This window comes from Heloderma suspectum, chromosome 8 (assembly GCF_057233095.1).
Source record: "Heloderma suspectum isolate Gila_16-S chromosome 8, 16-S_ref, whole genome shotgun sequence".
Classification (NCBI taxonomy): domain Eukaryota; kingdom Metazoa; phylum Chordata; class Lepidosauria; order Squamata; family Helodermatidae; genus Heloderma; species Heloderma suspectum.
This window is the reverse complement of record NC_139465.1, coordinates 3221460-3234849: the sequence shown is the minus strand read 5'-3', so window position 1 is coordinate 3234849 and position 13390 is coordinate 3221460. Positions and strand designations below refer to the sequence as shown.

Here is a 13390-nt window from a genome sequence, read left to right as displayed (position 1 = left end):
GCCACCCGCGTCCAGTGGCATGCCAGCCCTGAATGTGGAGGCCCCACGTATTCGTCATGACTAACCACCGTAGAGGGAGATCTCCTCCTTTAATTAATTAATTAATTAGTTCGTTCGTTACATTTATATTCCGCCTTTCCTCTCAGGAGCCCAAGTTGGTGTACTCAATCCTTCTCCTCTCCATTTTATCCTCACAACAGCCCTGTGAAGTAGGTCACGCTAAGAGTCAGTGCCTGGCCCAAAGTCACCGACGGAGCTTCATGGCCGAGTGGGGACTAGAACCTGGGTCGTCCCAGTCCAGTACTCTAACAACTGCAACATATCCCCTTTGAGGACCAGAGGAAGCTGCCTTCCACAGGGTGAGACAGTTTGTCCATCCAGCCTAGTGTTGCCCCCTCTGATTGGCAGTGACTCTCCAGGCAGGATCTCAGGGAGAAAGAGGACTTTCATCTCACCTGTTACCTGCGTCTTCTAACACCAGGTATTAGGGATCGAACCTGGCAACCTCTGTGCCCAAAGCAGGTGTTCTAAGCCACGGCTTCCCCCTAAAGCTGACCCTCACTGCATCTTGTTGCAATGAAGTGCATACATTCATGATGCATTGCATGAAGAAATACTTCCTTTTGTTTGATTTTTCACCCGGAATTAACCATAGCAAGAGCCGTGGTACAAAAACACACATAACCAACTGTGTTGGCCATCAGAAAAATTCAAAAATCCATGTAGTGTAATATCTTTATTAGACCAACTCTGGCGGGGAGATCTCAAAAGCTTGCACGTTTTTTGTGATCTGTAAATTGGCCTAATAAAGATACTACACCAAATGGATTTTGATATATTAAATTTAGTAGTGTTTATAGCATGCCTGGTGCTCTACAAGGAATGAGAAGACAGGTCCCTGCCCAGAGAGATTTACAATCTGTAATTTGGCATGGGGAGGCAACAAAAGAAAGGGAAAGCCAACTCAAAGATCACAAAAAATGTGCAAGCTTTCGAGATCTCCAGATCTATTCATCAGACGAGATGATACAAAAAGCAGGTTGGCGGGGCAGGGGGGAATAGGAGGGGGTGGGAAGGCTAACTAGATGTTGTAGTCAAGATGTCTGCATGGTCTCTTAAGGTGATAAGGTGGAGGAGGGGTTGCAGGCATTAAAATTGGAGTTGAGGGTCAGGTGATGTGATGGTTTCAGTGCCCCTAGGACCAGCAGGTAGAAGAAACTCTCAGACATAGGAACACAGGAAGCTGCCTTATACTGAGTCAGACCCTGGGTCCATCTTGCCCAGTACTGTTAACACTGACTGGCAGCAGCAGCTCTCCAGGGTTTCAGGCAGGAATCTTTCATAGCCCTACCTGGAGATGCCAAGGATTGAACTTGGGACCATCTGCATGCGAAGCAGGGGCTGTGCCACTGAGCTACGGTCACAGGCAATTGTAGATCCTCCATTTTTAAAAAATGTAAACTCTAGCTGTTAACTCAAAACTGTCCCCATCCAGGGCGAACCAGACAGATTCCTTGGTTGGTCCATCTTCTAGTCCAAAAGTGGGCCATTTGTGGCCCTCGAGGTGTTTTGGCCTACAACTCCCATGATCCCTCATCATTGGTCTGCTGGCTAGGGCTGATGGGCTTGTAGGCTAAAACAACTGGAGGGCCAGAAGTTGCCCATCCCTGTGCTAGTCCAATTTCCTATTTCAAACTGTGGCCAGTCAGATGCTTCTAGAGACCCCAGAGGTGATGCAGGAAGGTCATGGCCCTCTCCTGCTCTTGCTCCTAGCAACTGCAATTCAGTGGACTACTGCAGCCTTCCCCATCCTGGTGCCCTCCAGATGTGTTAACTACAACTCACAGTTAGGAGTTGTAGTCCAGCCATCTGGAGGATACCAGGTTGGGGAAGACTGGACTACTGCCTCTGAGGATGGAGGTTCCTTTTAGCCATTGTGCAAGTAGCCATTGACTTGACCCATTCTCCTCTAAAGCCACCCATTCCGTACCAGGCAAGCCCTCACTCAGCCACTCCCACTAGCCATCTGCCTCTATTCTTCCCCATCTTTGCCATTCACCCCTCCCCATCCTTCCACTCTGCTGCTTTTGGTGCCTACCAGCCCACCTTCCAAGTGCCACCTCACCCTGCCATTCATATCTTGCCACAACCCATGATTTCATTCATTCATTAATTCATTTCTATACCACCCAATAGCCGAAGCTCTCTGAGAAGCTCTCCAATATTGGGCAGTATTGATGATGGTGGCCAAGGGGCAGAGACAGAGGAGGCTCTGCCTCCTACACACCAGGAAATGTTGCCTTCCTCATCTCTTTTCTTTTTCTTTTCCAGGCGACACAGTCGTGTATAAGGAAGGGACCTACTGGATCAGGGGGCGGACCTCGGTTGACATCATCAAAAGTGGCGGCTACAAAGTCAGCGCCCTGGAAGTTGAGCGCCATCTGCTGTCCCACTACAGCATTGCTGGTAAAGCAGAGCCCTGTGGTGCTGTCTCATCTAGAATCTTCCCAGCTGTTGTTGTTTATTGATTTATTAATATAATGCTTGGTGCCTAAAAGAAAATAAAGGCAGTTAAGGCAAGAGGGGAAAAAATCAAATGTTCGAAAATGGATTTATCGAGAAATTGAGTGTTTCTTTTACATTTTGGAACAATACATTCCAGCACAATGTTTGACCTTATTCTGTATTTTCATTGGTATGAAGGAGAAGAAACTATATTTATTATGTATTTGTTTGGAATTGCTATCTTTACTCTTGTAGAGGTTTTAGAATTCATAAAGAAAAGAAAAAAGAAAGGTGGTTCCTGGAGGATCTCTTGTGGGAGGGAGTTCCTACCTCCTTCCCTGTGTGACTCTTTTGCACTCTCTCTTTCTACAGATGTGGCTGTGATTGCTGCCCCGGACATGATATGGGGTCAGAAAATCAGTGCTGTGGTAAAGCTCCATGAAGGCCAGACGCTGTCCCTCAAAGAGCTGAAGGAATGGGCAAGGTAAGGCAGCAGCAGCAGCTGAGTATGGCCTTGTCTCTTCATGATGCCATGGGGCACTAGGGGGCAGGCCAGTGCCTATTCCAATGACTGAAATGAAGAGAAACCAAAACGAACGGGTGCAAAGCAAGGTTATTTCCAAGCTGGTTTCTATATTTTACAATATGTTTTGAAACTAAGTATTCTTCCTAAGGAGAAACTGGTAAATTGGCCATGCTGGCTGGGAATTATGGGAGTTGTAGTCCAACACATCTAGAGGGCACCAGGCTGGGCAAGGCTGCTCTGGGAAATCCACAAGCAGGACACAAAGGTAGCACACACACATACACATACCATTGTTTTTATCCCCCAGCAATTGCTTGTGTGACTGAAAGTTCATTAAGTTAATTATGAGATAAGCGATAGTGATGATTCATTATTTTCTGCCTGTTGTGCTGGAGAGGCTTTTTCCCCAAGGGCTTCCCATCACCACCAAACACACACTCTTCCCCTCCCTGGCAAAGCTAGCAGTTTGTAAAGATGCACCCCTTAAATATAAAGAATAGGCCAATTACGGCAGGTGGACCCGTCTTAGAAAAGCTTCCAATGCATGTAACATGGGAAGAATACGGACCAATGCATAGTAAAATAATGTAATAAGGCCGTGCACTATCTGAGAACCTGTGGTGGCAAGAACTAAGGGCCCTGCACAGCCTTAATCTCGATGTTAACCTCCTTCACCTCCCCCAGGGCATGTCCCGCTCTTGAGCCAGAGTCCTGGAGAAAGGAAGGAAAGGAAGGCAAGGAAGAAGAGCTGTTCCCCTGCATATCTCCTTCTTTGCCCTTGTCCCACAATATTCGGCCGGCCTCCTTGCAGCAAAGATTGGAGGGGCGGTCTGCGTTTCTGAGAGAGGAGAAACCCACCCGGGATGTGATGCATCTGAGAGTGGCAGCTGAGCCCCTCCGGAAAAGGGTCCTTGGTCCATTTGCCGCATGCTGCCTCCTGGGTCTCTCACCCCTGCCGGCTTCCCCCCCTGCCGCTCAGCCTGTCTCTCCTCTTCATCTTCCACGTCACTGGCCTCCCGTCACCCACATTCCCCCCCGCCCTGCTCTCTCTGGCAGGAGACACATGTCCCTCTTCAGAGTGATTCATTGTGTGGCTTTCGCCTCCCATCTCTTCACAGTGACAAACAGGTCCCGAGTTAGAGGCCTCCATATGGCAGGATGCGTCGACAGTCTGAAGGCAGGGGGAGAGGGCTTTGAGGAGAAGAGCGCTGACGTGCTCGGGGGAGGGGGGGTGTCATGTCACTTCAGACTCTGTGCCAGCGAAGGTGCTTGTCAGAGTGGGGCACGGCCCAAGGTGGGTGGTGTGGTGAGAGAGGGAGCTGCAAAGGGCAAGGTGACTGTGCTTCCTGCTGAGATGGGCTCCTGGTGGGGCCTAAAAAGAAGCTGGATGTGCCTGGCCTCTGACCCATCATGCCCGCCTGTGCGCAAGAGGAATGTGTGTGTGCACTGAAGAGGGAGGGGGATCTTCTGCCGCCTGGAACTCATGCGGAGGAGCAGGAGTTTGCAAGGCTCCTTAGCGCTTCTGTTGACAATGTGTCATTTGCTCTCCCTGCCACATCTAATTGCAAGGATTGATGAGAACCCATTAAAAGTGATCTATTTGCCTCTTGGAGGTGCTTTGTCTGGGTGCTCTTTCATACATATATACATGCATGCATGCATGCATGAGTATACATACATACACACACATGCACGCACGCACGATTCGGGGTGCCTTCCTGCTCAGCTTAAGGGTGCTGGGTAGCAGAGTGCAGTATGTGGGCATAGAATCCCCTTCCAGCAGCGGCCATTCTGGAGCAGCCTCCATTTGAGTCTGCCACTCGGAGGGCAGCATTTTGGGACAGGCACAACGGATTTCATAGAAAGGGCCCTGCTGCATCAGACCATAGGTCCATCTAGTCCAGGGCTGGGCAACCCCACATGCAGGCTTCACACACACAGACACATGCCCCACAGGTGCCAAAAATGGGGGGAACGGGGAGATGAAAATAAGGAAAAGGAAAAGGTGGCTGTAGTTGCTACAGAGTCCCTAAAGGGTCAAAAATTAGCATGCAAAGAAGCTAATTTTTGACCCCTTTGGCACTCCATAGCAGTTCCGGATGCCATTTTGTTAAAATATTTTTGGGCCCCCCTGAATGTTTGGGTTGGTGGGGGCCACACATTAACCACCCCCGATCTAGTCCCACATACTTCTTCCCAGAGTGGCCAACCAGATGCCCCCAGGAAGCCTGCAGGCATGAACAGCCCTCCCCTGTTATTGTCCTCCTGCAACTGTAGCATACGGGCTTCTGAACATGGATGTTCCTCTTAGCCATGGTGGCTATTAACCACTGATAGACCTTTCCTCCTGCTTGGATTTTTTTTAATCCCCTTTGGAGCCATATAAATTCTTGTAGTGCCTTACAGATTAACAAATGTATTATAGAACACTTCTGCCATAATAAATAGTCTTTAGGTGCTACATCGTCATCATCATCAACATTTCTATACCACCCCATAGTCAAAGCTCTCTGGGTGGTTTACGTGGTTTTGTGGCAACAGACTAAGACAGCTAGCTGCCTGGAAGCTTTTAGAAGGCCATGGTCGTCACATCTGGGGGCCCGAGTGAATTTTGCACTGTGCACAGCAGTACTTCCTTTCATTTCTCCTGTTTCTTGCTTTGGCACCAGACGAAACAGCTTTGCTATTTGGGGTTGTGATCAGGGATTTATAGGTCTGTGATAGAGTAAGCCATATGCCAGTGTCAGGCATATTCGTAGGGAGAAAATGTAAAAAAATGGGTACACGATCCACCCAAAGTTAAAAGGAGAGGTACTGTGCTGTTCTGGGGACCAGGGGCCTTTACTGGATTTCCAGATCCAAGTGTATCTTTTGACAGTTTTGTTGCTGTCGATCCTTACACCAGTAGGGTGCATGATCCATTTACTGAGAGCTTTGTCCAGCACTGTGTGGCAAGGGAGACAAGGGTCTGTAGGACAGACCAAACCAGCGCTCTGCCATAGGATGGGAGTGGGGAGGGGGTGGGGTGGGGAGATGATCAATTTCATGCTCATTAACCAGAATGTGCTTGCTTGTCCCAGAGAGTCCATGGCGCCCTACACCATCCCTTCCGAGCTGCTCCTGGTGGAAGAGATCCCGCGCAACCAAATGGGTAAAGTAGACAAGAAGCAGCTTGTCAAGCAGTTCTACTCCACCTAGTGAGGGCAGCGCCTGGTGGGAACTTAGTGGAACAGGGAAGCATTGTGGCAACACCCTTGCCCTGGAGCCGGGGGAAGCATGGCAGAGTTTCCCAAGAGTGTGCTTGGGTGGCCTTCTTCCCACACCCTGACTGCATCCGTATGTGCTGACAAGCCTTTGGCTTATCATGTGTAAGACTGGACAGGATCTGTGATTTGTTTTCTTAACTGTAAATCAACATCTTATACAATCTGGCTTTCTTCTATTTAGTCTCCTTCTTGGCTAGCAATATGTTCTTAGAACAGGAAATTCAGGGCTTGGCGGTGGTGTAATTTGGAAATGATGTCAACGGGGAGAGGGGAGAGGCTAGATTTACTTCCAGGCCCATAGAAACCCCATGGCCCCTTGATAAAATCTCCGGTCTCCCTACCCACCTGCCCTCCCGCATGCCCGCCAAACACCCACACGCATAAGAGCACTCTGCACCCACTGAAGAGCTCTTCATTACATCATTTGGACAATTACATGTACAAGCAAACAGATGTCTGGTCTACAAGGAAGAGCTGGTTGGTTGGTTTGTTTTTTAAATTCAATGGTTGCTGTCATAATCCCAACCCCTCCTTTAGTTGATATTGATGTAATCATGGGTTCCCAAAAAGGTGGGAATGAAGGTAGTGGCTACCCTCCCCCCCGCCTCACAAATGCATACTCTAAAGTTGAGATTGGGGGTGGCTGCATCCCATCCAGCCCCTCTCTCCCAGCAATTACTCCTACTGAGCTGAGCAACCAAGAATGGAGATGCTAGGGATGGACAGATCAGTCTATTTCTGCTCCACATCCGTTTTGCATGTGTTCATTCAGACGTCTCTTCTGTCCCAGTTCTATATTAATCTGAAAATTCTTTAAATTAAAAAAATCAACATTCTTATTTAAATACCTATTTTAATGTATTTCTGCACAAAACATGCCCTTCTAAATGTATTTTCTCTCGAAGTGCACATTTCTAAATGTATATCATCCTAAAATACTTAGTTTTATACGAATGTTTGGAAAAAATTTTGAGCCGAGAACTGCATCGCAAAATTCAAAGAAGTGTGAAATCAGATGGATGACTGCGTTCTGATCACACATCAGTCCAGGCAGCCCAGGTGACATCAGTTCGCTTTGAAATACGGATGGAACAAAATCCTTGAGTGTCCCTATTGAACGTGAGAGGGACGGAAGGAGGGAGAGAGATGTGTCTATCAAAGCACCCAGTGTACAATGCAGGCAATGTTAGTTTATTATTTATTAAAAGTATTTATCAATCGCTTTTCTGCCCACTAGGGTTCTCAAAGTAATGTACCAATTACATCAAATGCAATAAAAGCAAAACAGAATAAAAGCAATAGCATCAGTACAATTTTTTAAGCAATTCTCAATGTATATGGTGCAATTGGAAGAGATTAACAGTGCAATCTCACCCATGTTAACTTAGAAGTAAATACTGCTATGTTCAATGAGTCTTACTCCCAGGTAAGTATGTATGCCTAACTTAGACTACGAATCTTTTTTACATTTAGGTCCCTGAAATGAGATGAGAGCCCATTGTACTAGTTACTCCTGTGCTCTCAGAACTGAAAGGCTAGTTCCTCGTAAGTGACAGAGCACAGCCTGAAACCTTTACACTTACAGATCCTGTTTTCCTTAAAGTGTTACAACACTCATTTTAAAAAAACACACACACACTCAAGTGAAATTATCATATCCTGGTTAACTGAGGAAGCTTTGTTATTCTTTTCCTTCCAGGTTAGTTTTCTTTCAGTTTTAAATAAACATCTCAATTTGTACTCATTGATATAATTAGTTACTCTGGGCAGCAGTATTTTACCAATCAAAGGACAATGCACAAAAGTGCCTGCTCTAAGTGGACTCTGCTGTGATGGGATTCCAAGAGAGAGGGGAAGAGGGGTCATAGCATTCATCTGTGCTGTGGAATGAGCATCACTAGAGATTTTGCCACTCTGATCAATGTGCTTTAAAATGCTTTTACATGATTCCCATTCTTCTACTGCAAAAGACGTTCCCACAGGGACCTCTTCCATTTGGTGCTCCTTTTCTGTCTTCACATCATCTGTCCTGGCCCCACTTCACCTTCAGCCTGCATGTGGCTCAGTCCCAGGTGGTACGTCTCTTTCAACATATCACATACACACGCGTGTGCGCACACACACACCCTTTGCTCAGTACTCTGGCCTTATGCCTTTTCCTTCCATTACTTCCTACCAGTGTTTCCTGCTTTTTATTCTCTGACTATTTTTAGGGGATTTTCTCCCTTATTTTTATGGGGCAGTAAAAGAGTCCTTCATTAGGGGAGTGTAATCTCAGCGCGGGGACAGCTAATAACCCACCATAAATTGCGATCTGTCCTTTTGCACGCTCTGCCACACACTCCTTCTGTTTGGCTACAGATGCCGGGTGGTGGAGGGGAGGATGGAGTCATTAAGGAAGAGCAAATAAACGCCAGCCTCTCTTAATAACCCAGGCACACCCCTCTCTCTGTCTCTCTCTCTGTGCCTCTCGCTGTCTGTCTGTCTGTCTGTCTGTCTCTCTTTCTGTGCATTCCTCACAGCACATTTCCTAGATTGAATCCATCCAAACCTGAGACCCCAACAGCAGGGTTGTGAAACCTTTCAGCCTGAGGGCTGAAATTCATTTCAGAGAAGCTCTCGGGGGCCGCATCCCAGCAGTGGGTGGGGCCAAAGTGCCATGCCAAAAATACCAGTATATTTTAGCTTTAGGGTGCAATCCTATGCATGTTTAGACTGAAAAAAAGTCCTACAGCTCCTAGCTGTGCTGGCTGGGGAATGCTAAGAGTTGTAGGACTTTTTTAAGACTAAACATGCATAGGATTGTGCCCTAAAGCTCTTACTTCCAGCAACTGAGCCTTAGGAGAGGCATTTCAGCCTCTTACTATGGGGAAAATCTGTGCAAAAGCTGGGAAACCACCAAATGGTTGGGGGGGGCACCTGGGGAACCTCGGAGGGCCGGACTGGGATCCCAGGTGAGCTGGATTTGGTGTGCAGGCCTGAGTTTCAACACCCCTACAGCAGCCTTCCAATGGCCTTGCTAGCTGGGAATGAGAGGCATTGCAACCCAGCACAATGGGGGCACCAGGTTGGAGAAGCCTGCCTCAAAGGGTTATACTTGGAGTGACACACTAGTGTCCCTGCATGTGGCAGGCTTTTGCACATCGGTGCTTCACTCTGTGCCACTAAAGAAAAGCTACACACGTATCAGGCCTGATACGCATAGTTCATGAGCAGAGAAGCATCCAAAGAATGAGTTGCTGCTGCCTGAGTTGGGTGAATCCAGAAGCCTTAAGAACAAAATCCCACAAGAGGGGTCTGGCTGGATCAGACCAAAGTTCCATCTGGTTCAGCATCCTGCTTCCTCCCGTAGCCAACCAGATGCTCCAGAAAGCCCACAAGCAGGACATCTGGAGCATGGAGCTATACTGCGTCTAGGCATGGAGGTTCCAGGTAGCTATTGCAACTAATAGCCACTGATAGATTTCATCCCCTTTGAATTTGTCTAATCCTGTTATAATCCCTGCAAACGAATTTCCAGCCACCTGGGTCTGGGTTGAAGGGCATGCTTTCTTAGTGCATTGAGCAAACATGCCCTCACCTACCCTCAGCCCTACTCTCCACAGCTGTTGCTCTTGCAAGCCAGGCACGCTGATGGAGCCGGATCTTGGGCCAAGATCCAGGGCCTCGGAGCCCACGGTCCCCCAAATGACCACCCGAGAGTAGCAGGTGATAAGGGCATCTGGGTAGCAGAAGCAAACTCCACTTCGCTCCTGTAGTCACAATGGTGCTATGATTTAAGTGAGCTTAAAATGCAAAACAGCGCGTGCTCAGAGTTGTTTTATTTTTTAAGCAGGGTTGGCAAACATCCTGACAGTCAAGTTGTAATGCATGGAATGAAGAGTGAGGGGAAAGAAATGTTAACTGTGTGCTTCACGATGGAAGTTGTACACAAATAGGGCCCCCCTAAGACCATTGTGTCCAAGGTCTAATAGCTGTTGCAAGCATTGGCGGGACCATGGGAGTTTGTTCATTTTGTTTGGCTTCATGCAGAAGCGGTTAATGGTGGATCCTACCCAGCCCTTCCAGTTTTCCTGGTTCTGGGGGAAGTCTTGGAACTATAACTGCAGCATATAATCACAAAGGGGAAAGTTAGTTTAAGGGGAAGAACATTAAAGGTTTTTTACCCCACAGGAAGCACATTTGGTGAAAACAAAAACCTGGAGCTGGGAATAACACCACAATGCCCACAGGACTGGAGTTGCTAAACCAGATTCTACCCATCACCACCACATAACCGGGCTCTCTTGAGAAAAGTGGGAAAGGTGGGGCAGGAGCTGTGCCACCTGTTCTCCCCCTACCCCCATCCATTACCCAGTGGGGCCCATCAGAAGGCCATGGGTGTCAGGAAGGAGCAGAGCTCCCACAGGGGGTGTCCCGTGGGAGGGATAGCCCCTCTCCTTTGTTAAAACATCAACGGCGCAATGAATTTTTTCACTTACCATATAGATCAATATCAAATTATCATGTCTCACATTCATAACTCTTAAGCAAGCAACAATAGGGAGAGACAAGGTCACTGGAGAATAAATAGCAGCCGGTGCGCTCTGTGATCTATCATTCCCGACAAGCCCCGCGCGCCTTGCACCAGGCCACTGACAAGATCATTAATAAAACTCCGCCGTTGCCCAATCGATGGCTTTGATGGATGAGCACAGGTAGCAAATACAGTAAAACAGCTGCGTGTCACTCCCGGGTGAGGGAGACGAGCTCCGCCTTGGGGGCTGTGCCATTTTCCTTGGGGCCTTTTTCCTTCTTTTTTAAGGAAAAAAAAATCTTTAAAAGCCTTTCAGCGTTTGCCAACAACCATTTGAACTCGGCATCTGAGCTCTCTGCCTAGGTGGGACGCTGTTACTAATGCCAAGGGGGTGGGGAGACACATTTCTGGACTTAAAGCGGGAGAGAGGGGGAGCTCCACTTCCTTCTCCCAACCTGCCCCTCCATGCCCTTTCCTCAGTGGTGCGCAGGAAGGTGCCATATACAAAATGCCACATTTATGCCAGCCATGTGACAGCATTAGGAGAGGGTCTGTGGCTCAGCGATAAGAGCACCTGTTTTGCATGCAGAAGGTCCGATGTTCAATCCCTGGCATTGCTAGTTAAAAGGTTCCCTGGTTGCAGGTGAGAGATCTCCAGCATGGTGCCTGTGGGCAGCAATGTGCCCGCAGACACCTCTCAGCACCTGCCAAGCTCCCTGCCCCTCCTGATTATGATTTTATTTCATAATATTTTTTTTTAATTAAGAAAAATTAACTGGGAGGCTGGCATGCTGCAAAGCAAAGAGCTGCCCTCCAGCCCCATCTTTATTTGGGTTAAAAACAGTGGTTTTATGAGTTAGGGCTCAGACCCCACCTCTCCCTTGTACTTAGGTTCACGGGCAAATCACTCTTCTTTTAGTCTCACCAGTTTATGTTCTGGGAAATGAATGTTCTGTGACCGGCAGCCATTTTATGAATGGGCAAGGCACCCCCATTACAGCCATTTTGTGACAGTGTCCATTAAAGTCTCTCAAAATTCCAAACGTGCCCACTGACCCAAAAAGGTCAGAGACCCTGAAACTGGGTTTAATGGACAAATAGTCTGACCTGGTCCAAAGCAATGTCTGTGATCCTTTGTTAGAGGGAGTAAAGTCTATGATGGTAAGAAGGGTAGGTAGGGGATTTGTGATAAGTAGTGAGGAATGGGGAGGGGAAAGTCCAAAGGCAATGGAGGGCAGGCATAGTAAGGATGGTTCAAGAAAGATGTGTTCAAGTGAGGGGTAGAGAACTTTAAAAGTGAGGACTAGAAGCTTGAAAGTGATTTTTAAAAACAAACATCTGACAAGAATGAGCCGCTGCAGGGAGCTAAGAGAAACACCATGACTGTAGCAATGGAATTATGTATTTATTTGTTTATTTCTATACCACCCAATAGCCAAAATCTTCTCCCAAGACATAGACCTCACACTCTTATTGCCACTGGCCACCAGCTCACGCCCCTTTCTCCTTCCTGCTTCACTCTGCTTGCAACTCATGTGCCCCATTGATGGTCTGAACATACATAACCAGCCCTTCAATTACACTGTAATGGCTGCAGGCTATTAAGTCATCTGCCTCCTTCACTGCTGCCTGCTGGGCCCTTCCGTGACACCATGCAGGTAAAGCAATTAAAAACGTACCCCTGCTACCAACCCCCCAAATTGCTCCCCCTTAGCAGATCTACGCCATTCTCTGTAATATCTGCCTTATCTGCCGGGGTGAGTTTGTGCATCCATGCATGTGCACGTGCTGCCGTCTGCTTTTGAAAAAAGGTGACAGGGTGACAGGATACATAAGAAGAGCTGTGCTGGAACAGGCCACAGTGGTTCTGTTTCATTGAGAAGCCCCTTTGGGACAGTGGGCTTCAGGAAGCTCCGAGGCTTCCACTACTGTTTACCCCCCAGCACCTGGCATTTGGAGGTACACTGCCTCCAACCCTGAAGGTTTCAAATAGCCATCATGAATAATGTCCCATCATAAATAACAGACCTCTCCTCCTCCTCCTCCTCCTCCTCCTCCTCCTTTGTAATGTTTCCTAATACCCTTTGCAAGGTATTAAGCCACTGACCCTCACCACTTCTTGTGGTGACAAATTCTGTGAGTTAATTTTACATTCTCTGCAGAAGATTTTGCCCATGACTGCCTTGAATCGGTTTTGTTGAATGAGAGGGCCTTTTCAGCGGTGGCCCCCCAACTGTGGAATGCTCTCCACAGGGAGGTCTGTCTGGTGCCAACGTTTGTCATCTTTTCAGAGCCAGTTAAGACTTTCCTCTGCTCCCAGGCATTTGACAGCACATGATAGGGCTTTTTAATGTTAGCTGTTTTATTGGGTGCTGGTATTTTCTTGTCAATGGCTCTTAGCTGTTTTAAATTGTTTTAAATTTTTCTGTGTTTTGATCCCTGTTGTTAGGATGTCTTGAGTCCTCTTTTGGGAAAAGCTTCTAATGCATTTAATAAATTAATGAATAAATAAAACCCCGGGTGCTAGTATTGCAAAGCAGGGAAAACCCTCTCTGTCTACCCACTTCCTCTATGCCA

At 47.6% G+C, this 13390-nt stretch overlaps 1 protein-coding gene across 11 annotated transcripts in view; it reads left to right on the top strand.

Annotated features, from left to right (window-relative positions):
* The window catches only part of ACSF3 (acyl-CoA synthetase family member 3), a 101673-nt gene that overhangs the window by 75256 nt on the left and 13027 nt on the right, over positions 1-13390 (top strand). For 6 of the 11 annotated variants that reach the window (XM_084812737.1, XM_084812734.1, XM_084812735.1 and 3 more), the window contains 3 exons: positions 2332-2466; positions 2878-2989; positions 3716-6199. In XM_084812737.1, coding sequence (XP_084668863.1) covers positions 2332-2466; positions 2878-2989; positions 3716-4481 — 1013 coding nt within the window. In that variant the 3' untranslated portion in view covers positions 4482-6199. Of the gene's footprint in view, positions 1-2331; positions 2467-2877; positions 2990-3715; positions 11209-13390 lie in introns of those variants that run through there. The other 5 variants (XM_084812739.1, XM_084812738.1, XM_084812740.1 and 2 more) reach the window with 3 other exon arrangements.